The 22,799-nt window shown below is 48.6% G+C and overlaps 1 protein-coding gene and 1 long non-coding RNA gene across 2 annotated transcripts in view; both read right to left on the minus strand.

Moving 5' to 3' along the window:
- LOC135272910 (histidine-rich glycoprotein-like) overlaps nt 1–20,360 on the minus strand; it is a 68,377-nt gene extending 48,017 nt beyond the window's left edge. The window contains exons 1-4 of the mRNA XM_064371614.1: nt 20,280–20,360; nt 19,958–20,097; nt 19,676–19,868; nt 16,749–18,585 (exon numbers count right to left, since the gene is read on the minus strand). Coding sequence (XP_064227684.1) covers nt 17,377–18,585; nt 19,676–19,868; nt 19,958–20,097; nt 20,280–20,360 — 1,623 coding nt within the window. The 3' untranslated portion in view covers nt 16,749–17,376. The remainder of the gene's footprint in view (nt 1–16,748; nt 18,586–19,675; nt 19,869–19,957; nt 20,098–20,279) is intronic.
- Nucleotides 2,529–21,504, minus strand: LOC135272915 (uncharacterized). Its single transcript, XR_010340838.1, has 3 exons — nt 21,421–21,504; nt 6,691–6,723; nt 2,529–5,871 (listed from the first exon to the last, which is right to left on the minus strand). It is a non-coding gene; the product is annotated as an uncharacterized LOC135272915 (long non-coding RNA).
- Between the last annotated feature and the right edge of the window lie 1,295 nt (nt 21,505–22,799).

The raw sequence follows: 22,799 nt of genomic DNA on the forward strand, positions 1-22,799 counted from the left end.
CCTCCCGGGCCAGCTCCTGCCTCCCGGTGGCCTCCCCAGGCCCAGCTCCTGCCTGCACTAGGCCCCTCCGGGCCCAGCGTCCGCCACTCAGTGGACCCTCCAGACCCAGCTTGTGGCCTCACTGTGACCTCTGCTCAGCCAAGGTCCTGCCTCTGTGGCAGCCTGTATCTACAGGCCTCGCCCCCGGCCTCCCCGTGGCCTCCTCAGTCCAAGCTGGTGCCTCCCGGCGGCCCTCCTGGGCCCAGCATTGGCCTTCTGGCATCCTCTCCATGTCCAGAACGTCTTCAGGTCAGCCTCTTGGGGCCCAGCTCCTCCTCCCAGTGGCATCTAGCGGCCCACCTTCCAGCCTGGCCTTGCAGCACCCTCTGTGGACTCGGCTCCTACCCAGCTCCCGGCAGCCTTTGTAGGACCGAAAGCTCAGGCCCTCGACTCAGGCTCTCCAGACCCACCTGGCTCATGTCTCAGGCTGGCCTGTCCAGGCTTGGCTACTGCTCTCCCAGAGCGCCTCCAGGCCCCAAACGTCCCCGAGTCGGCTTCTGCTGGTCCAGCTCTGGCCTCCTCCTGCTGGCCTCAGCAGACCCATGCATTGGGTCCTGAAGTTGGCCTCTCCAGGCCCAGCTCCTGCCCTCCTGGCATCTCCTCCACATGGGAGCAAAACGTCATCAGGTTGGGCCCTCCCGGGCCAGCTCCTGCCTCCCAAAGGCCCCCTGGGCCCTAGCTCCGGCCTCCTGTCAGCCTCTCCAGGAGGTCTAGCCTATGCCTCCCTAGGCCCACATCCTCCTCCTGGCCACATCTATGGGCCCATGTTTTGCCTCCCAGCAGCCTTTTTTTTTTTTTTTTTTTTTTTTTTTGAGACGGAGTTTTGCTCTTGTTACCCAGGCTGGAGTGCAATGGCGTGATCGCGATTCACCACAACCTCTGCCTCCTGGGTTCAGGCATTCTCCTGCCTCAGCCTCCTGAGTAGCTGGGATTACAGGCACGTGCCATCATGCCCAGCAATTTTTTGTATTTTTTTTTTTTTTTTGAGACGGAGTTTCGCTCTTGTTACCCAGGCTGGAGTGCAATGGCGCGATCTCAGCTCACCGCAACCTCCATCTCCTGGGTTCAGGCAATTCTCCTGCCTCAGCCTCCTGAGTAGCTGGGAATACAGGCACATGCCATCATGCCCAGCTAATTTTTTTTTTTTTTTTTCTTTTTGAGACGGAGTTTCGCTCTTGTTACCCAGGCTGGAGTGCAATGGCGCGATCTCGGCTCACCGCAACCTCCGTCTCCTGGGTTCAGGCAATTCTCCTGCCTCAGCCTCCTGAGTAGCTGGGATTATAGGCACATGCCATCATGCCCAGCTAATTTTTTGTTTTCTGTTTTTTTTTTTTTTTTTTTGAGACGTAGTTTCGCTCTTGTTACCCAGGCTGGAGTGCAATGGCATGATCTCAGCTCACCACAACCTCTGCCTCCTGGGTTCAGGCAATTCTTCTGCCTCAGCCTCCTGAGTAGCTGGGATTACAGACATGCGCCACCATGCCCAGCTAATTTTTTTGTATTTTTGGTAGAGACGGGGTTTCACCATGTTGACCAGGATGGTCTCAATCTCTTGACCTAGTGATCCACCTGCCTCAGCCTCCCAAAGTGCTGGGATTACAGGCGTGAGCCACCGCGCTCGGCCCCCAGGAGCCGAGCCAAAAGAGGCTGCTGGGAGGCAAAACATGGGCCCATAGACGCGGCCAGGAGGACGTTCCGGGCCTTGGGAGGCAGAGGCTGGACATCTTGGAGACGTCGACGGGAGGCAGGCGCTGGGCCCCAGGGAGCTGCTGGGTGGTAGAACCTGGCCCTGGAGGGGCCCACGCGATGACGTATTGCACCCATGTTGGGGGGGCCACCGGGAGGGTAAAAACTGTACCTGCAGAGGTGGACTTCAGGACCCAATGCTTGGGCCTCCCACGGCCAGCGGGACTGGGCCTCCGGGCCCAACTCTGGACCCCCCACAGCCTCCCCAGCACCAGCTGCTGTGTGCTGGCAGCTTCCCCTTGTCAAGATCCTGCCTGGCTGCCTGGCTGCATCCCAGCTGCGTCCACAGGCCCAGCACCTCCCTCACACTGGCCCGTTTGGGCCCAGCTCGTGCCTGTGGCAACCCCCCCGGACCCAGCTCTCGCCTTGCACTGGCCTTGAGTGTAGGCCCAGGTCCTCAGCCCAGCTCGCATATCACAGTCTCTCCCGGGCCAGCTCCTGCCTCCTGGCGGCCATTCCAGGCCCTAAGCTTCCTCTCCAGGCCTGGCCTCCACAGGCCCAGCTCCTGCCTGCACCAGGTCCTTGTGGGCCCAGCTCGTGGCATCACCATGGCCTCTGCTCAGGCCCAGCTACTGCCTCTGGGGCAGCCTTTATCCACAGGTCCCGTCCCCGGCCTCCCCATGGCCGCATCTGGCCAAGCTAGTGCCTCCCGGCGGCCCTCCCAATATAGACCCCATGGTTAAGCCATTTCAGTTTTTGGACTATACTCAACCGAACTCCACACAAATGACCACAAAGACATGTGCCAGGATAGTCATTGCAGCATTACTCAGGAGATCTGCACACTGAAAACAATTCAAGTGTGTCTCACCAGTGAAATGGATACACGTTAGTGTATTCACACAATGATAAGCAATACGTAATACAAATGAACGAATGAAGGTCACACCCAGTCACATGAATGAGTCTCCTAAATAAAGTCTCCAATATTGGACTCCATGAGGAAAATTGTTTATCCTTTTGAAATGATGGTTGTCTTTAGGGAGGATGAAGCCAGTGATCGGAGGAGGCTGCTGTGGCATTTTCTGGATGTCCCTAAATGTCTGTTTCCTGACATTGGCGGTGATTGCATATGTGTACCTCTGTGCACTTTGTGATAATTAAAGGCACAGTGCACTAATGATCTCTGTGTGCGTGTGTGTTTATTGTTCTAAGTTTTTGAGCACACGGTGATAATGGATTACACTATGTTCAAGCAAAAGATTTAAAGTGTAAACATATTATCCACCCCATAATTCTAAAAAAGTATTACAAATAATGGAAGGAAAAATTGCTTCCAAGCCATTTCTCTGTATCTTAGGACCACTTATTAAGTCCTCAAAGTTTTGCATTATTTACTATGAATTATGGAGTCATATTCTTCCAAAGTAAGTGTGGAGGAAAAGGAGATTCAGATAAAACCTCGTAAGTCATGAACCACATTATTTTGAAGTGCTAGTGGCAGCCGTAGTCTTATCTACGAAATCTGCGTTGCATCACTCTCCAGCCTATATTTTAATGGATGAGAGCAAAATTTAAAGTATATATTTTACCATAAGCAGAGGGTATCCATAATTATGAGTATTTAACATGTATTCATTTTCTGGAATGTTTGTCCCTTGAAATACTCAAATTCACAAAAATGATCTGTTAAAGCACTACCTGATGGGTAGAAAACACATTTTATTATTGATTCTGCGAAAGGCAAACATGTTTTTGTTAAAATTTGGCATCCAGGCCAGGTGCAGTGGCTCATGCCTGTAATTCTAGTGCTTTGAGAGGCCGAGGCGGGTGGATCACGAGGTCAGAAGTTCAAGATCAGCCTGGCCAAAACGGCGAAACCCCGTCTCCACTAAAAATACAAAAATTAGCTGTGTGCGGTGGCAGGCACCTATAATCCCAGTTACTGGCAAGGCTGAGGTAGGAGATTCTCTTGGACCCAGGGGGCAGAGGTTGCAGTGAGCTGAGATCACGCCATTGCAGTCCAGCCTGGGTGACAGAGTGAGACTCCGTCTCAAAAATAAAATAAAATAACTGACATCTAATGTATTGTTAAGGACTAAAAGGGTCTCTTTTTAGACCAGCAGGGCTGCTCATCGGGACACTGATGCAATGTGTCACCACCAATGTGAGTGATGGGGTCTCTGCAGCTGAGCCACAGGACTCAGATCATTTAGCCTGCGTGGATACAAATTTTCCATTATCCTGGAGCCAAAGTAGGGACAGGCATGCCCACTCTATTCTTTTCTATTATAGTTTAGTTATTGCAAAAAGAAAAAGATGACATTTATAGAAAAGATGACTCAGCAAAAATATGAAATGTTTTTCTAACAAGCTTTGACTTTTTCATTAGCCATAAGAAGGGCACACATATCAGCTATCTTAAGAATTTCATGCACAGAAGTTTAAAATTAATTGCTACTAAGAGTGCTTAAAACTAGTAAACATGATCTATGCAAATAACTTCACATTATACATAGAGATGGTTATTTTCATTTTCCAGAAACTCTGAAAAATCACAATAAAAATGTCAAACTGTGGTAGGAAAAGTTGGTATTTGGGAAGCTGGGAGAGGGTGTTTATGCTTAAATTCACTAACTTATGTACCTGTTTATTGTCTAAGTTACTTTGCTTACAGGCTTTCATATTCTAATTTACCTCCCCAGACTGTAAATCATTTCCTTGTGCTCATATCAGCTTCATCGTGTCTAATGGAGTTCCATTCTTAGCTTCATTCACCAACGTGCTTTGCGGCGATGGAGGATTGGTAACAAGAATTCCTCCCGATCCATTAGCAGCCACTCAAAGACCTCCTTCTCCAGTCAGTTGTTCCTCACTGTTCCATCACAAAGGGAGTCCTCCTTAGAACTGCTGTGAACACGGATCATTACACTTGGCTTTATTCATGCGGTGTAGGATAGAACAGAACTCTCAAACTGAACACTCACAACCTCTTCCCAACACATCCACATTAGAGAGGAGCCCACACCCTACAATTTGTGCAATGCTGTCCTGGTTTGAGAGTCCACCTGATGCTGAAGCAATGATGAATATCAACACTAGCACAGATGCTGAAATAGATGTGACTTTCTTTCAAAGCAGTCCGTTGTTTACACGTACTATGTACCCATGAAAATTAAAAATATAAAATTTGTAAAAAGCAACCACTTGGATTATTCTAAATGCCTAGGAATATACTTACAAAAGGAGAAGCCTAAGAGTTGAAGATGCATTCAAACTAACTACTAAACTAAGAATGTAAAAGAGAGCATTACATGATACCATTTTATGCCCATCAGGTGGGGATACTGAGCAGGATAGATTAACTCCAAGAGTTGGTAAGGATGTAACATAATGGGATCCCTGCCACTGCTGGGGGCAAAATAAATCTGGCTTAGCCATTCTAAAGAGCAAATTAGTGGAATCACATAAAATTGTGAATATATAGATATATATGTCCTTTCTCTGCAGTCCTGTGTGTGGTAAATAACCCAGGGTCATTCTCATGCTGGGCTGTGGGTAAGTAACTGTGCGTGTTAGCGGGAAGACGGAAGCAACTGAATTTTCCATCAATCAGGAGCGGGTGTGGACATGACCATAGGTGCTTACCGTGGAATGTCACGTAGCCACTAGAAGTAACAAACATAATACACATGTGACCACATAGATGCATTTTAAAAATAAATGCTGGGAAATCCAAGGTAAACTTTAAAGTACTGAGAAGACTAGTGATTTGAGACAATCGCATTTCTTTCTCTTTTCCTCTAGCAGTAAACCAACATCTTTGATAATTTTTGAATCAGGGGTGTGCATTTCTACCACATTAAAAAAATTAGAATCAGAGTAATTTCCATTTTCTCAATAATATACTGGAAGTTCCAAAATAGTAGATCAGCGCATTAAAATTCAAATGAAGATTGATGGCCGGTTTAGTATTTGAACATATGGGATGTTTAATCAAATATGGGGTAAGAATAAAGACATTTTCAGACATGAAAATCTAAGAAAGAAATGTCACATACCGAATCCCCAGCATAAAGCGCAGAACGCACTTCACCAAACAGAGAAAAAGAAGGACTCTGCATACGGGAAACAGGGGATCCAGCCCTGGAGAGGAAGGGGGATGCCGGGAAGATGGTGAAGGGTGAACCTGGGGAAGTGGCGCTCAGGCCTTAGGCACCCAGCCAGGCTGGGGCAGCTCAGCAGAGCAGGAGGCTCCTTCAGGAAGCAAACATAGACAGAGTAACAGATTGTTCTGACCATGTGAGCGTAAGCACCGATATCTAAGCAAATAAAAGCATAACACTTATTAGCTCAAGGGAAAGCAGAGAAAGTCAAGGAAGCAAAAGGTGTTTCAGCTTAGGGCTTGTATGTTCGTAAAAATTAGCAGAATACTGATAGAGAAAAATGTGTGTTAGAAGGACGCATGGCAAAACTACCAATTGACCCAACAATCCCATTATTGGGTATATGCCCAAAGGCTGTAAATCATTCTACCATAAAAACACATACACGCATATGTTCACCGCAGCACTATTCACAAGAGCAAAAACATGGAATTAAAGTCGATGTCCATCAACGGTAGACTGGATGAGGAAAACGTGGTACATATACACCATGGAATATGACAGGGACATAAAAAGCAAATGAGGGCATGTCCTTTGCAGTGACATAGATGGAGCTGGAAGCCATTATCCTAAACAAACTAACCCAGGAACAGAAAACTTAGTGCCACGTGTTCTCACTCATAAGTGGGAGCAAGACATTGAATACACATGGACACGAAGAAGGGAACAGTAGACACTAGGGCCTAACTGAGGGTGAAGGGAGGACGGTGAGGATGGAAATCTCTCCCTCTCGGGTACTAGGCTTATCACCTGGGGGATGAAATAATCTGTACACAAAGCCCCGTCACATGCAACTTACCTACATAACAAGCCTGCACATGGACCCCTGAACCTAAAATACAAGTTAAAGAAATGTATGTTAGAAAGATTGTTGGAATGAGGGACAGAAGGGGCTCACACAGGGAAGAGGGACGTGAAAGAAAGCTTAAGGCACATCAGCAATATTAGGGATATGACAGATGATTTTAGTAAATAGAAACAGAAATAAGATAAACATGCCATTTGACGATAAATACTAAAACTCAGCTAAATGTGTTGAAAACATCTCTGAAAAGAATAATAGGAGGAGTGGATGAACAGAATTTGCTCCTTTTTGTGATATGTTTTACAGATCTGTGGACCTGTTGATTCTTAAAAATGTGAAAAGTAATAACTTTGGTATAACTAAGAACAATGCAAAACAAATTTCAAAATAAGAACAGTGGCAAATAGAGAGTTAAATCTGTGGCTTGAAACACACACACACACACCCATGCATGCACACGCCAACACGGCGACTTTATAAGGATATTTGTCCTGTTCAAGCTACAGCCAACACCTGTGCCTTAGAAGACGGCAGGAGGAAGAATCTCGGATGGGGGAGGAAAAGGAAACACATTAATAGCGCAGATTCCTACGGATCACAGGAGAGATTGCACCAATAGACGAGAAGTGTGATTAAGTATTTGCACCTGAGCCAGCCCAACTCTCTCCCCCAGATAAAAGGCAGAAAGGAAAAGATAGCCAGCAAGATAGAAATAAAACTTACATACATTGTAGAAAGCAGCAGAGCTTCCGGGAAATGCTGGAGTGTCCTCCCACGCCCCAGCAGATTCTGCTTTGAGAAACCCTGGCCTACAAGGTAGCAGCAGGGATTTATTCTTTATTTACTTAGGCTGGAGTGCCGTGGTGTGATCTCAGCTCACTGCAACCTCTGCCTCCCAGGTTCAAGTGATTCACCTGCCTCAGCCTCCTGAGTAGCTGGGATTACAGGTGCCGGCCACCACTCCTGGCTAATTTTTGTATTTTTAGTAGAGACAGAGTTTCACCACGTTGGTCAGGCTGGTCTCAAACTCCTGACTTCAGGTGATCTGCCCGCCTCGGCCTCCCAAAGTGCTGGGATTACAGGTGTGAGCCACCGTGTCCAGCCCCACCACAGGGATTTTAACTGGAATTTGAAACCTTGACCTGTTGCGCATTGTCAGGTGACACTGGACGTCTGTTGGAACCTCCGTTTGCTCATCTGTAAATAAGACCCATCTCCCAGGACTGCCTTAAGAGTTAAATGAGACAACACAGTAGCTGGGCCTTGGGGACATTATGCTAAGTGAAAGAAGTCAGTCACAAAAAGACAGATACTGCAGGATCCCACATAGAAGGTAGCTAGTGCAATCACATTCACAGACAGAGAGGAGAAGGTACTTGCCCGGAGGTGGGCAGACTCGTGAAAATGAGACGTCGCTGTTAGCGTCATGGGTACAGAATTTCAGTTTTGCAAGGCGACAAAGTTCTAAAAATTTGTTGCACAGCAATGTGAATGTTGCCACCATGGAGCTGTAGACTTCAAAATGGTTACGATGGTAAATTTTATACTTACATATAACAGGAATGTGGGGAATATGACAGATTATTATGTTTAAAGAGCAAAAAGAGTTATACATCCTGTTTAAATATTTGGAAGTGTATTTATGTTATGTGTTTTGTTACTACAATTATTTTAATTTTAAAAAGATACAATACACAGAATTGGCTGGGTGCGGTGGCTCACACCTATAATCCCAGTACTTTGGGAGGCCGAGGTGGGTGGGTCACCTGAGATCAGGAGTTCAAGACCAGCCTGGCCAACATAGTGAAACTCCATCTCTACTAAAAATACAATAATTAGCACACACCTGTAATCCCAGCTACTCGGAGGCTGAGGCAGGAGAATCGCTGGCTGGAACCTGGGAGGCGGAGGTTGTGGTGAACCGAGATTATACCATTGCACTCCAGCCTCGGCAAAAGAATGAAAGAGAGAAAGAGAGAGAGAGAGAGAGAGAGAGAGAGAGAGAGAGAAAGAGAGAGAAGAAAAGACAATAAACAGAACAGATTTCAGCAAACACTGAAGAATTCATAACTGATTGCTTTTCCCATTATTACATTGTGCTCTATGAGGAACTCTATTTATAGTGAGTTTTAGGTTTTCCAAAACAGAAGTTAAGTCTTTTGAGAAAATCCGTTGTGTTTAATCTCTTTTCCACCTTTTCGCAGTCCCCTATGTATGAATGTTTAATTGTGATTGAATCTGGGCAACAAATTTAGATGGGAAAAATTTTTGCATTCTACCCATCTGACAAAGGGCTAATATCCAGAATCTACAAAGAATTAAAACAGATTAACAAGAAAAAAACAAGCCCATCCAAAGTGGGCAAAGGATATGAATAGACACTTTACAAAAGAAGACATCTATGAGGCCAACAAGCATATGAAAAAATGTTCATCATCACTGGTCATTAGAGAAATGCAAATCAAAACCACATTGAGATACCGTCTCACGACAGTTAGAATGGTGATCTTAAAAAATCTGGAGACAACAGATGCTGGAGGGGATGTAGAGAAATAGGAACACTTTTACACTGTTGGTGGGAGTGTAAATTAGTTCAACCATCGTGGAAGACAGTGTGGCGATTCCTCAAGGACCTAGAAATAGAAATATCATTTGACCCAGCCATCCCATTACTGAGTATATATCCAAAGAATTATAAATTGTTCTATCATAAAGACACATGCACACATATGTTCATTGCGGCACTGTTTACAATAGCAAAGACCTGGATCCAACCCAAATGTCCATCAACAAGAGACTGGATAAAGAAAATGTGGCACATACACACCATGGAATACTATGCAGCCATTAAAAACGATGAGTTCGTGCCCTTCATAGGGACATGGATGAATCTGGAAACCATCATTCTCAGCAAACTGACACAAGAACAGAAAATCAAGCACCGCATGGTATCACTCATAGGCAGGTGTTGAACAATTAGAACATGTGGACACAGGGAGGGGAGCCTCACACACTGTGGACAGCGGGTCAGTGGGGAGGGTGGGGAGGGGTAATGAGGGGAGAAATACCAGATATAGGTGATGGGGGATGAAGGCAGCAAACCACCTTGCCATGTGTGTACCTATGCAACAATCCTGCATGATCTGCACATGTACCCCAGAACCTAAACTACAATAAAAAAAAAAAAGAGAGAGAGAGAGAAATACAAAAATTATTTTAAAAAGAAAGGAAAATACTGTCTCTGAGCCCAGATTAATGGGATTGGTGTGGTGGGATTTCTGGTGGTAGAAAAGAAGCCCAGATTGAAGGAATATTTTAATATTCATGAGAAAAGGATTGCAAACTGAAATGAGTACAAGGGCTTTTCTTGGAATTAACAGTTCTCATAGTTGACCACTGATGCTGACTTGAGAAAGACACAGGCACAAGACAGACCCCACCTGACTATAAGGTGATCAGTAGGGCAAGCAAAGTGAGTTATCGCAGTGACAGCGTCTCAGGCTAGAGAGGAAAGGACGCGGTGAAGCAGGGTCGTGTATCTGGGGTAATGCCCAAGGTTTGGAGCCACACGCCAAGGAAATCGAGGGTGAGGACACACGCAAGGAGTGAGTTTAAGAGCAGAGGTTTAATAGGCAAAAGAAAGAGAAAAGAGAAAAGCTCTTTCTCCTGCAGGCAGAGGGGAGCTCTCCAGCGGGTGTTCCAGTTTCCTGGTGAAATGCACGGGGTTTCACAGATGATCTTGAAGAGGCAGTGTCTGATTTACATAGCGTCCAAAATTAGTTGGACCAGGGGTACCATTTACATAATGCACAAAGAAGCTGGCTGCCCCACCCTCGTCTTTCACTACGCAGATGATGTCTCTACCTGGCTGGTGCCATGTTGCCCGCTCCTTTGCTGTACACGTGGTTGACAAAGAAAAGAGAAGATGAAGGTCCATGTTGAACATGCCTGGCCCTCAAGTAGCCTTCTTCCTTCCTTCCTTCCTTCTCCTTTTCTTTCTTTCTTTTTTTTTTATTCACTGTCTTGCTTTGTCACCAGGCTGGAGTGCAGTGGCATGACCTCGGCTCACCACAACCTCCACCTCCTGGGTCCAAACTATGTTCCTGCCTCAGCCTCCTGAGTAGCTGGGATTATAGGCACTTGTCACCACGCTCAGCTAATTTTTGTATTTTTAGGAGAGATGGGTTTTCACCATGTTGGCTAGGATGATCTCAATCTCCTGACCTTGTGATCTGCCCCGCTCAGCCTCTCAAAGTGTTGGGATCACAGGCGTGAGCCACCGCGCCCAGCCCAGGTAGCCGTTTTCTATCGGCACAACTGCCGGCACTCACCCGTGCGGGCGTCCAGCTTGCTTATCTGTGTCCGCAGCTCCATTTTACAGGCTGCTCTTTGTTAGAAAAGAAATGATTTGGGGGAGCTGCTTTTTGTTAAAAGGGAAACTTTACTGAGGATTCTTACTCTCACTAACTTCCTAAATAATTTCTTTTTAGCTCCTGTAGGCAGTGGGGTGGGGGAACCAGCAGACCAGAGTCATTGGGTGCCTGAGGTGTGGGAAAGGGTCACCGCAGCCCAGCTGCCACCCCGGGGCCCCGCAGGAATGCAGCCTGGGGCACCAGAGCCTCAGATGCTCCGGGAGACAAAGGACGTCTGGATATTTATGCAAAATATTAAAAAATGTTAAAAGACTGATTTGAAACTGTTTAAAACACTTCCTGAGCATAACAAAATGTGCCACATGTCTGCAGAGCACACTTGGTACAAAGAGCTGTAACAGCTTTTTTGAAGTCACAGGTTACAAATGACCCGTTTGGCACCTGTGCCATTCAGATTGGATCTGAAGCCTAGAGAAGAGAAAAGACTTGTCCAAGGCCACTGTGAGCTGCTGAAAATAAGCGCATACATAGCCCCATGTTCTCAGTCCAGGATTCTCCCAAGGGAGAAGGGGCAGAGGTCTAGGATACACAAATAAGTCGATTCCTGTATGGAAGGGAGACCCTGACCTCATGTTCACAAAGTGGCTCAAGTGAGCACCCTTCAAGTTAAATGCATACACACCCCTTAGATTTATGGTGTGAATTCCAATGCATAACAATATCACACTGTATTTCATAAGGGTTAAAAGCATTATTTTTTAAAAATGTAAACTTTTAAAACACACTCCATTTTTACTATCCTTTTGGAGATTCACTCATTTTAAACAAAAAGTCCCATGCTGGGTTGTTTTTCAGGTTATTTTGACCTACTGTGAGTGACGAATAAACCTTTGATGCTTAACTTCTGTCATCTGTATAATGAAGATGGTGTAATTACTCCTAGTGTTTTGATGAGAGGTGTTGTGTTATTGTGAAACACGGCCATTGTCAAAACCCCTACATTTACTAAGAAGGAAATACTATTTTGTACATAAAAATTTTGATAATGTGCTCTCATCCAAAAAAAGAAAAATGAAAAATTGTTTTTCTCCAACAGTGTGAGCTAATGCATAAGACATAACTCTCATTGTTTTATTTTGGTAAAGGTATTATATTCACAAAAAGTAGGTCATAACTCAGTTCTATGTTCTTAAAAAAAATTAAGATCAATTGCTCATAATTGGTTTAAATGTTACCATTTGCCTAATGCATGATTTATTAAAAGGCCAAGACAGAAAAACACATTACCTCATTTGAAAAAAGCTTCAGGACGAATCTTTCCTGTAGCTTCAGATGATTTAAAAATCCATCTACTCTCCACGGGTGTGGAAACGGCCACAAGCTCCTCGGGACAGGAGAGGCCTTCATCAGTGTGGGCGGGGGCCTTCATCAGGGTGGGGTGGTGCCCGCTGCTTCTCGCCGGAGTCCCCTCCCCTCCGGTAGCTGGGTCCCTCCTCTAGGCCGCAGTCCCCTCCCCTCCGGTAGCTGGGTCCCTCCTCTAGGCCGCAGTCCCCGCCCCTCCGGTAGCTGGGTCCCTCCTCTGGGCCGCAGTCCCCTCCCCTCCGGTAGCTGGGTCCCTCCTCTCGGCCGCAGTCCCCTCCCCTCCGGTAGCTGGGTCCCTCTCGTGTGGCCCTGGTTCCCTCCGCTTTTCGTCTGCTGCTTACAATTCCTCCCCTGGGGGAGATGAGCGTGGGACGAGTGATAGGCCTGCCAGGAAAGAAGCTGCCTGCGGAGACCCCGGCTCCCCTCCTCCAGCTCTCCAGAGCCTCCCCTGCACCTCCCAACCAGCCGGCAGCCCCAGGTGGCGGCGGTGACCAGTTCCACAGTGACAGAGTGGCCTCGTTCAGCGACTTGGTAGGCTGACTGCAGTGGCCACAAAGCCCGGCCCTCCCCCTCCCTGCCTCTCCCTGCTCTGTCCACGTGGGTGGCCTCCAGCGTCACTGGCTTGGGGACCGGTGTTCCACTCAGTTCTGCTGAGCCACTTACGGCAATTCTGTGTCCCTTGATGGCGATGGCTTTAAAAGGGGGTAGTGGACCCGATTCCGGCCAGCAAGGTGGGAGGGAAGGTCGGCTGTGGGGCCCAGGGCTTTCCCGGCACAGAACGGATCCAAGGAGAACCCTCCGCTTGCCCTCGTCTCCCTCCAGGTTTTCATGCAAACTCTAATTTTTGGAAGCTCATGGCGTGGGGATTCCGAGAGCCTGGGGTGCTTGTCTGATTGGCCAGAAGACATCAAGCTGAAGCCCTCGGCCCCAGGAGCCCCAGGAACCCGTACACACAGGAGGCCGCCTGGAGTCCAAGTGGCCTGGCCTGCCGACCCCCACCCCCCTGGAGGTCTGGGCTTCCACCCAGAGAACGTGGGGCCCTGGGTTAAGGGAACTGGGAAACCACCGCAGGTTTAAACGGTATTTGTTTGGTGGCGGAACACGAAATAAAGTTGTTTGTCGGCGCCGTTCCTGCGTGTGCGGGTCAAGTGGCGTGAAAAGCTCTCAGGTCCTGCCGGGCTGTTCCTTTCCCTGGTCCCGACTCCTCAACCCCGGCCCAGCACCGCCCTCTCCTGCGGGACTGTCCCTCCGTGGCCGGCGCGTTTCGCTTAGCCGTGTCCTCAGAGGGACTGCGTTCGAGCCTGGGTTTCCTTCCGGGGGATCAGCGCTCCCTGCGTGGACCGACCCCGCTGCTGAGCCGCTGCCGGGCGCTTGCTGTGTTGCCCCTCCTGGCTATTGTGAACAGTGCTACAACGGCGTCCAGATCTCTCTGACTCATTCTTTTGCGTCTGTACCCAGAAGTGGGATTGCCGGACCATCTCTGCACATTTTAAAGTTGGGAAATGACATGATCCGATTTAAGCTTTTTTTTTTTTTTTTTTTTTTGAGACGGAGTTTCGCTCTTGTTACCCAGGCTGGAGTGCAATGGCGCGATCTCGGCTCACCGCAACCTCCGCCTCCTGGGTTCAGGCAATTCTCCTGCCTCAGCCTCCTGAGTAGCTGGGATTACAGACACGCGCCACCATGCCCAGCTAATTTTTTGTATTTTTAGTAGAGTCGGGGTTTCACCACTTTGACCAGGATGGTCTCGATCTCTTGACCTCGTGATCCACCCGCCTCGGCCTCCCAAAGTGCTGGAATTACAGGCGTGAGCCACCGCGCCCGGCCCCCTCATTTAAGCTTTTTAAAAATCACGCTGGGCGCATTGGCTCACACCTGTAATCCCAGCACTTTGGGAGGCCGAGGCGGGTGGATCATGAGGTTAAGAGTTCGAGACCATCCTGGTTAACATGGTGAAACCTCGTCTCTACTAAAGATACAAAAAATTAGCCAGGCGAGGTGGCACATGCCTGTAATCCCAGCTACTCGGCAGGCTGAAGCACAGAATTGCTTAAACCCGGGAGGAGGAAGTTGCAGTGAGCCGAGATCGAGCCACTGCACTCCAGCCTGGGCAGCAGAGCAAGACTCCATCTCAGACACACACAAAAAAGAAAAAATCACTTAGGGCCAGACATGGTGGCTCACGAATGTAATCCCTACACTTTGGGAGGCTGGGGCGGGTGGATCACCTAAGGTCAGAAGTTCGAGACCAGCCTGGCCATCATGGTGAAACCTGGGTTCCACTAAAAATACAAAATTAGCCAGGTGTGGTGACTGGAGCCTGTGATACTAGAGACTCAGGAGGCTGAGGCAGGAGAATCGCTTGAACCTAGGAGGTGGAGATTGCAGTGAGCTGAGACTGTACCACTGCAATCCAGTCTGGGCAACAGAGTGAGACTCTGTCTCAAAAAGAAAAAAATTAGCTGGGCATGGTGGCAGGCACCTCTAGTCCCAGCTGCTCTGGAGGCTGAGGCTAGAGGATCACCTTAGCCCAGAAGGTGAAAGCTGCAGTGAGCCATGATCGCACCACTGCACTCTAGCTTGGGCAACAGTGTAAAACCCTGTCTCAAAAAATGAAAATCACTTAGAGTTTGAAGACTGAGTTGGTATAAAATTAGCCAGGCATGGTAGCATATGCTTGTAATCCCAGCTACTTAGGAAGCTGAGGCAGGTGAATCGCTTGAAACCAGGAGGTAGAGGCTGCAGTGAGCCGAGATCGTGCCACTGCGCTCCAACCTGGGCAACAGAGCGAGACACTGTCTCAAAAAGTAAAATTTAAAATGTTTTACAAAATGTATTTTTTTTAAGAGACAGGGTGTTGTTACTCTCCTGTCCAGGCTGGAGTGCAGTGATGCAATCACAGCTCACTGAAGCCTCCAATTCCTGGGCTCAAGTGATTACCCTGCCTCAGTCTCTGGAGTAACTGGAACTACAGGTGTGTGCCACCACACTTGTGCACAAGTGCGGCCCACAATAAGCTTCCAAAGAATGTCTTAGTGGCATTGATTTTTAAAAACAAATGAACTGGGCCAGGCACGGTAGCTGATGCCTGTAATCGCAGCACTTTGGGAGGCCAAGGCGGGTGGATCATGAGGTCAGGAGATCGAGACTATTCTGGCCAACATGGTGAAACCCCATCTCTACTAAAAATACAAAAATTAGCTGGGTGTGGTGGCACGCACCTATAGTCCCAGCCACAGAGTGAGCAGTCACGCCACCGCACTCTAGCCTGGTGACAGAGTGAGACTCTGTCTGAAAAATAAATGAACCATCAAGCATCAAGAGACATTTAAGGAAAACCTAATCAAGAAGACAGAGCCAGGCACAGTGGCACACCCCACAGTCCCAGCTACTGGGGAGGCTGAGGTGAGAACGGCTCGAGCCCAGGACTTGCGAGCTGTACTGTGCTTTGCTCATTGGGTACCCACAAGAAGTTCAGCACCACTACAGTGACCTGGGAGCAGCAGAGCACTAGGGTTAGGGTTAGCGTGGAAACGGAGCAGGTCACAACTCCCATGCTGGTTAGTGAGAGCTGTGAATAGCTACCGCACTTCAGCCTGGGTAACACAGCAAGATCCTTTCTCTAAAAAGGAAGAGACCAAAATGAATAAATAAATAAATAAAAACCTAACTCAGAAAATAGAAACAGCATATGAGATACAAGAAGACTTCCAAACTTATGTAACTAAGATTTTTTTTTTTTTTTTGAGACGGAGTTTCGCTCTTGTTACCCAGGCTGGAGTGCAATGGCGCGATCTCGGCTCACTGCACCCTCTGCCTCCTGGGTTCAAGCAATTCTCTTGCCTCAGACTCCCGAGTAGCTGGGACTACAGGTGTGCGCCACCATGCCCAGCTAGTTTTTTGTATTTTTTAGTAGAGACGGGGTTTCACCATGTTGACCAGGTTGGTCTCGATCTCTTGACCTCGTGATCCACCTGCCTCGGCCTCCCAAAGTGCTGGGAGTATAGGCGTGAGCCACCATGCCCGGCCGATTTTTTTTTTTTAAAGACAGAGTCTCGCTCTGTCGCCTGGCTGGAGTACAGTGGTGCCATCTCTGCTCACTGCAACCTCTGCCTCCCGGGTTCAAGTGATTCTCCTGCCTCAGCCTCCCAAGTAGCTGGGATTATAGGCACGTGCCACCATGCCTGGCTAATTTTTTTATTTTAGTAGAGAGGGGTTTTCACCATGTTGGCCAGGATGGTCTCAAATCTCTTGACCTTGTGATCCACCTGTCTCAGCCTCCCAAAGTGCTGGGATTACAGGTGTGAGCCACCACACCCGATCTGTAACTAAGATCTTAAAGGGTAATTGTACTTATGAAACAAGAATGGAATACTATCAAGGAGGAGTTGGCTGGGCACAGTGGCTCACACCTGTAATCTCAGCACTTTGGGAGGCTGAGTCAGGTGGATTACCTCAGGTCAGGATTTGGAGACCAGACTGGCCAACGTGGTGAAACCCTGTCTCTAATAAAAATACAAAAATCAGCTGGGCATGGTGGTACATGCCTGTAATTCCAGCTACTCAGGAGGCTGAGGCAGAATTGCTTGAACCGAGACCCAGGAGGTGAGGTTGCAGTGAGCCAAGATCACACCACTGCACTTCAGCTTGGGCTACAGAGACTCCGTCTAAAAAAAAAAATTAGCTGGGGGTGGTGGTAAGCACCTGAAGTCCCAGCTACTTGGGAGGCTGAGGCAGGAGAATCACTTGAACCTGGGAGGCAGAGGTTGCAGTGAGCAGAGATGGCACCACTGCACTCCAGCAAAAGAACACAGAAAAAAACATCAGCTGAAAGGCTGGGATATAAAACTGAGATTAGGGCGGGTGCAATGGCTCACTCCTGTAGTCACAGCACTTTGAGGGCCAAGGTGGGCAGATCACATGAGGTCAGGAGTTCAAGACCTGCCTAGCAAACATGGTGAAACCCCATCTCTACTAAAATACAAGCTTGGTTGTAGTGGTGTGTGCAGTGTGTTTGGTGTGTGGTGTGTGCAATGTGTTTGGTGTGTGGTGTGTGCAGTGTGTTTGGTGTGGTGTGTACAGTGTATTTGGGGTGTGTGTGGTGTGTGCAGTGTGTTTGTTGTATGGTGTGTGCAGTGCATTTGGGGTATGCGTGGTGTGTGCAGTGTATTTGGTGTGTGTGTGGTGTGTACTGTGTTTGGTGTGTGTGGTGTATGCAGTGTGTTTGGTGTGTGTGTGGTGTGTGCAGTGTGTTTGGTGTGTGTGGTGTATGCAGTGTGTTTGGCGTGTGTGTGGTATGTGCAGTGTATTTGGTGTGTGGTGTGTACAGTGTTTGGTGTGTGCGTGGTGTGTGCAGTGTGCAGCTTGTACAGTGTATTTGCGGTGTGTGTGGTGTGTGCAGTGTGTTTGGGGTATGCGTGGTGTGCACAGTGTATTTGGTGTGTGTGCGGTGTGTACAGTGTGTTTGGTGTGTGTGTGGTGTGTGCAGTGTGTTTGGTGTGTGGCGTGTGCAGTGTGATTGGTGTGTGGTGTGTGCACTGTTTGATGTGTGTGGTGTGTGCAATGTGGTGTGTGGTGTGTGCAGTGTGTACAGTGTATTTGGGGTCTGTGTGGTGTGTGCAGTGTGTTTGTATTGCGGTGTGTACAGTGTGTTTGGTGTGTGGTGCGTGCAGTGTATTTGGTGTGTGTGTGGTGCGTACAGTGTGTTTGGGGTATGTGTGGTGCGTGCAGTGTATTTGGTGTGTGTGTGGTGTGTACAGTGTGTTTGGTGTGTGTGGTGTGTGCAGTGTGTTTGGTGTGTGTGTGGTGTGTGCAGTGTGTTTGGTGTGTGTGTGGTGTGTGCAGTGTGTTTGGTGTGTGGTGTGTTTGGTTTGTGTGGTGTGTGCAGTGTGTTTGGTGTGTGGTGTGTGCAGTGTGGTGTGTGTGGTGTGTGCAATGTGTTTGGTGTGTGGTGTGTGCAGTGTGGTGTGTGCAATGTGTTTGGTGTGTGGTGTGTGCAGTGTGTTTGGTGTGTGGTGTGTGCAACGTGTTTAGTGTGTGGTGTGTGCAGTGTGTTTGGTGTGTGTGGTGTGCAGTGGGTACAGTGTATTTGGGGTGTGTGTGGTGTGTGCAGTGTTTGGTGTGTGTGGTGTGTGCAATGTGTTTGGTGTGTGGTCTATGCAGTGTGGTGTGTGTGGTGTGTGCAATGTGTTTGGTGTGTGGTGTGTGCAGTGTGGTGTGTGTGGTGTGTGCAATGTGGTGTGTGGTGTGTGCAGTGTGGTGTGTGTGGTGTGTGCAATGTGTTTGGTGTGTGGTGTGTGCAGTGTTTGTTGTGCAGTGTGTACAGTGTGTTTGGTGTGTGTGGTGTGCAGTGTGTACAGTGTATTTGGGGTATGTGTGCTGTGTGCAGTGTGTGGTGTGTGCATTTTATGTGGTGTGTGCAGTGTGTGGTATGTCTGTGGTATGTGTAGTGTGTTTGGTGTGTGTGTGTGCAGTGTTTGGTGTGTGTGTGAATTGTAGTGTTTGGTGTGTGTGGTGTGTGCAATGTGTTTGGTGTGTGGTGTGTGCAATGTGTTTGGTGTGTGGTGTGTGCAGTGTGTTTGTTGTGCGGTGTGTACAGTGTGTTTGGTGTGTGTGGTGTGCAGTGTGTACAGTGTATTTGGGGCATGTGTGCTGTGTGCAGTGTGTGGTGTGTGCATTTTATGTGGTGTGTGCAGTGTGTGGTATGTCTGTGGTATGTGTAGTGTGTTTGGTGTGTGTGTGCAGTGTTTGGTGTGTGTGTGAATTGTAGTGTTTGGTGTGTGTGGTGTGTTTGGGGTGTGTGTGTGAGGTATGTACAGTGTGGTGTGTTTCGTGTGTGCGGTGTTTGGTGTGTGGTGTGTGTTTAGTGTGTGGTGTGTGGTGTGTGTTTAGTGTGTGGTGTGTGCAGTTTGGTGTGTGTGTGGTGTGTACAGTGTTTGGTGTGTGTGTGGTGTGTGCAGTGTTTGGTGTGTGTGTGTGTGGTGTGTACAGTGGTGTGTGTGTGGTGTGTGCAGTGTGTTTGGTGTGTGCGGTGTAATTGGTGTGTGTGGTGTGTGCAGTTTGCTGTGTGCGTGTGCAATGTACGGTGTGTTTGGTGTGTGTGTGTGCAATGTACAGTGTGGTGTGTGCAGTGTGTCTGGTATGTGTGTGGTATGTGCAGTGTTTGGTGTGTGTGTGTGTGTGTGCAGTGTGTTTGCTATGTGCAGTGTGTGTGTGTGTGTGTGTGGTGTGCAGTGTGCACACACTGGGCCGCCTCCCTCGTGGGTCACCCTGGTCCTCTCCTCCCTCCTGGGCAGGGCTCGGAGCCGGTGCTTACGCAGGAAGGCTCTTAGTAGCTGAGGTGCCGCCCCTGCAGGCCTGTCCAGGTCCTCCCTAGTGGCAGCTTGGGCTGGCCCGGCACCCACCTTTCCCAGAAGGGCCACCTGCCCTGTGCCTGGACTGTTCACACCAACCACATAGGCTCCACACAGCTGCTCTCCTGGGGGTCTGAAGCTTTGGTGCAGCAGGCAGATGCTATGCTCACCCACCCTGATGGGTTGCACGCCTTGTAGGGGAGGGAAGCATGTGGCCCCTGCAGGCTCTGCGAGGCCTCCTCCTGCAGCACCTGGGGGTGTCCTGCCACGCTGCAGGGGGTGCTGAGCCCCATCCTCTCAGCATGGGAGTGGTCCTGGGGACCCCGGTTTTGCATAAAGACAGCTGATCCCAGTGGCAGAGCCTGGGGCTCTGGCCTTCGCTCCACCAGCCCAGAGCCAAGCCCTGTTCCGACACCTTTGACTCAGCCCCCACAGCAGATCCTTCATGCACAGGAGAGCAGAAAGGCTGTTTCCCCAGAAGGCCTTCACTCCGTACCTGGACAGGCTCATCCCTCACCCGGATGTGGCTGCCACGGCTGCTGTGAGGCAGCCCTTCCAGGTCAGCGGTAGGACCCATGACTACACAGCGCCTGCCTTCGGCCTCAGCTATAATTCATGAGCCCAAGGACCAGGAATGTTTTGTTTCTTTCTAACATCTTATTTATTTTTTTGAGACAGGTTCTTACTCTGTTGTCCAGGCTGGAGTGCAGTGGTGCGATCTCGGTTCACTGCAACCTCCATCTCCTGCGTTCAAGTGATTCTTGTGCCTCAGCCACCTGAGTAGCTGGGACTACAAGTGTACACCCACCCAGCTAATTTTTGTATTTTTTTTTTCTGAGACAGAGTCTTGCTCTGTTGCCCAGGCTGGAGTGCAGTGGCTCAATCTCGGCTCACTGCAACCTCCACCTCCCGGGTTCAAGTGATTCTCCTGCCTCAGCCCCCTAAGTAGCTGGAATTACAGGCACCTACCACCACACCCAGCTAACTTTCTGTATTTTTAGTAGAGATGGGGTTTCACTGTGTTAGCCAGGGTCTCGATCTCTTGACCTCGTGATCTGCCCGCCTTGGCCTTCCATAGTGATGGGATTACAGGTGTGAACCACTGCACGCGGCCCTTTCATTTCCCCCCCAAGGATAACTAGAGTTTATTTGGGCCAAGTTTGAGGACTGCAACCCAGGAGCATAGATTCACGTTGCCTGACTGTACACTCCTGGGACTGGGAATGTTTAAAGGCTAGAAAAGCCAAGGGCAGCCCTGCCATGGGGGCTTTTAATGAGAATTTGCTGAATGAACGGAAGAGGCAAAGACGACCACTTGGGACACCCTTGTGTGTTGCTTCCTGAATCCAGAACTATCAATGTTTCAGGGTCATGGGCAAAGCCCAAGGGCATTTGAGGAGTATAGACACAGGTGAAACCAAGTCTGGAGGAAAACTACAGAAGAAAAGAAAGAAAGAGAGAAAGAAAAAGAAAGGGAGGGAGAGAGGAAGGGAGAGAAAGAGAGAGAAAGAAAAAGGAAAGAGGGAAGGGAAGGGGAAGGGGAAGGGAGGGAGGGAAGGAGGGAGGAAGGAAGGAAGGAGGGAGGGAGGGCTGAGAGAAAGTAATGTTTGGCAGGAGCTGAGCCCCGTGGCCCTCACCTGCAGAGGGACGTAGTTGATGTTGATGAACTGCACTGGCGTCCACACCCTCCACTTCATCTTCAGGGCTGGCCAGAAGCCCCCGCCCCCCCATCTTGGTGGCGAAGGCTGAGGCGTCTTTCCACTGCAAAGGAGGAAAGGTAGGTGGTGAACAATCTCACTGCCCATCAGAACTGAATTCCAGGCACCGAAACCCTAACACGATGATATTTGAACTGCTATTTGACTTCGTTCTGTTTATATGCAGACAGCACGTGCGTGTACTCAGCGTTGCAGCTTTCAGGAGCCAACCAGTGAGATGGAAAAGAATCCGTGAGATGCCAGGCAGCAGCCTGCTCACGCTGGCAGTGATGTCCCAGCCCATCATTCCTTGCGGATGACCAGAGGAGGTGATTCCCAAGGCTGGCCCTGGGCACCAGAACTGCTATCAGAGCTACACTGTCAGTTCTTCCCAAATAACTGCCAAAGTTGATGTCTTTCTGATCAAAACTTGTTAGGAGTTATAAAAAAAAAAAAGGACCCCAGTAAGTTGATTCTAAATGTGAGCTGGTGCATTAAAGACCTGAACCCAAGACCTGAAACCATAAAGATCCTAGGAGCAACTCCTCTAGACGTCGGCCGAGAAAAAGAATTTGTGACCAACTCCTCAAAAGCAAACGCAGCGAAACCGAACATAGACAAACGGGACTCATTAAACAAAGAAGCTTCTGCACAGCAAAAGAAACAATCAGCAGGCCGGGCGCGGTGGCTCACGCCTGTAATCCCAGCACTTTGGGAGGCCGAGGCAGGTGGATCACGAGGTCAAGAGATCGAGACCAGCCTGGCCAACATGGTGAAAACCCGAATCTACTAAAAATACAACAATTAGCCGGACATGGTGGTGTGCGCCTGTACTCCCAGCTACTAGGGAGGCTGAGGCTGAGAAGGCAGAGGTTGCAGTGAGCCGAGATCGCGCCACTGCACTCCAACCTGGGCAACAGAGAGAGATTCTGTCTCAAGAAAAAAAAAAATCACTCTAGTTGCAAAATACTTCAAATAATCCATCTATGACACTATTGCTGGCCAAGATCTCAGGGTGGATGAAGGTAAACTCTTGAGTCACTGTGCTTTTGCAATTCATTTTTTTTTCCTAGTTTTTTTAAATCTCTTTTTTGTTTTTTTTATTTTATTTTATTTTTAATTAATTTTTTTTTATTTTTTTCTTCTTTTTTTGTGCTTTTGCAATTCAGACAGTGGTTCAGAAACGACACTTTTCAGGATACCTAAGCATTTCTTTTCTGGATATTTACACTATGAAAATAACAACAGAAACTAACTGGTCACATTGAGTCAGTTTTCCTCTTCCATGAGCCCGGTCTAGGATGCTCCCAGGGTTTTTT

This window comes from Aotus nancymaae, unplaced genomic scaffold (assembly GCF_030222135.1).
Source record: "Aotus nancymaae isolate 86718 unplaced genomic scaffold, 86718_ANA_hifiasm-v0.15.2.pri h1tg000145l, whole genome shotgun sequence".
In the NCBI taxonomy this organism is placed as follows: domain Eukaryota; kingdom Metazoa; phylum Chordata; class Mammalia; order Primates; family Aotidae; genus Aotus; species Aotus nancymaae.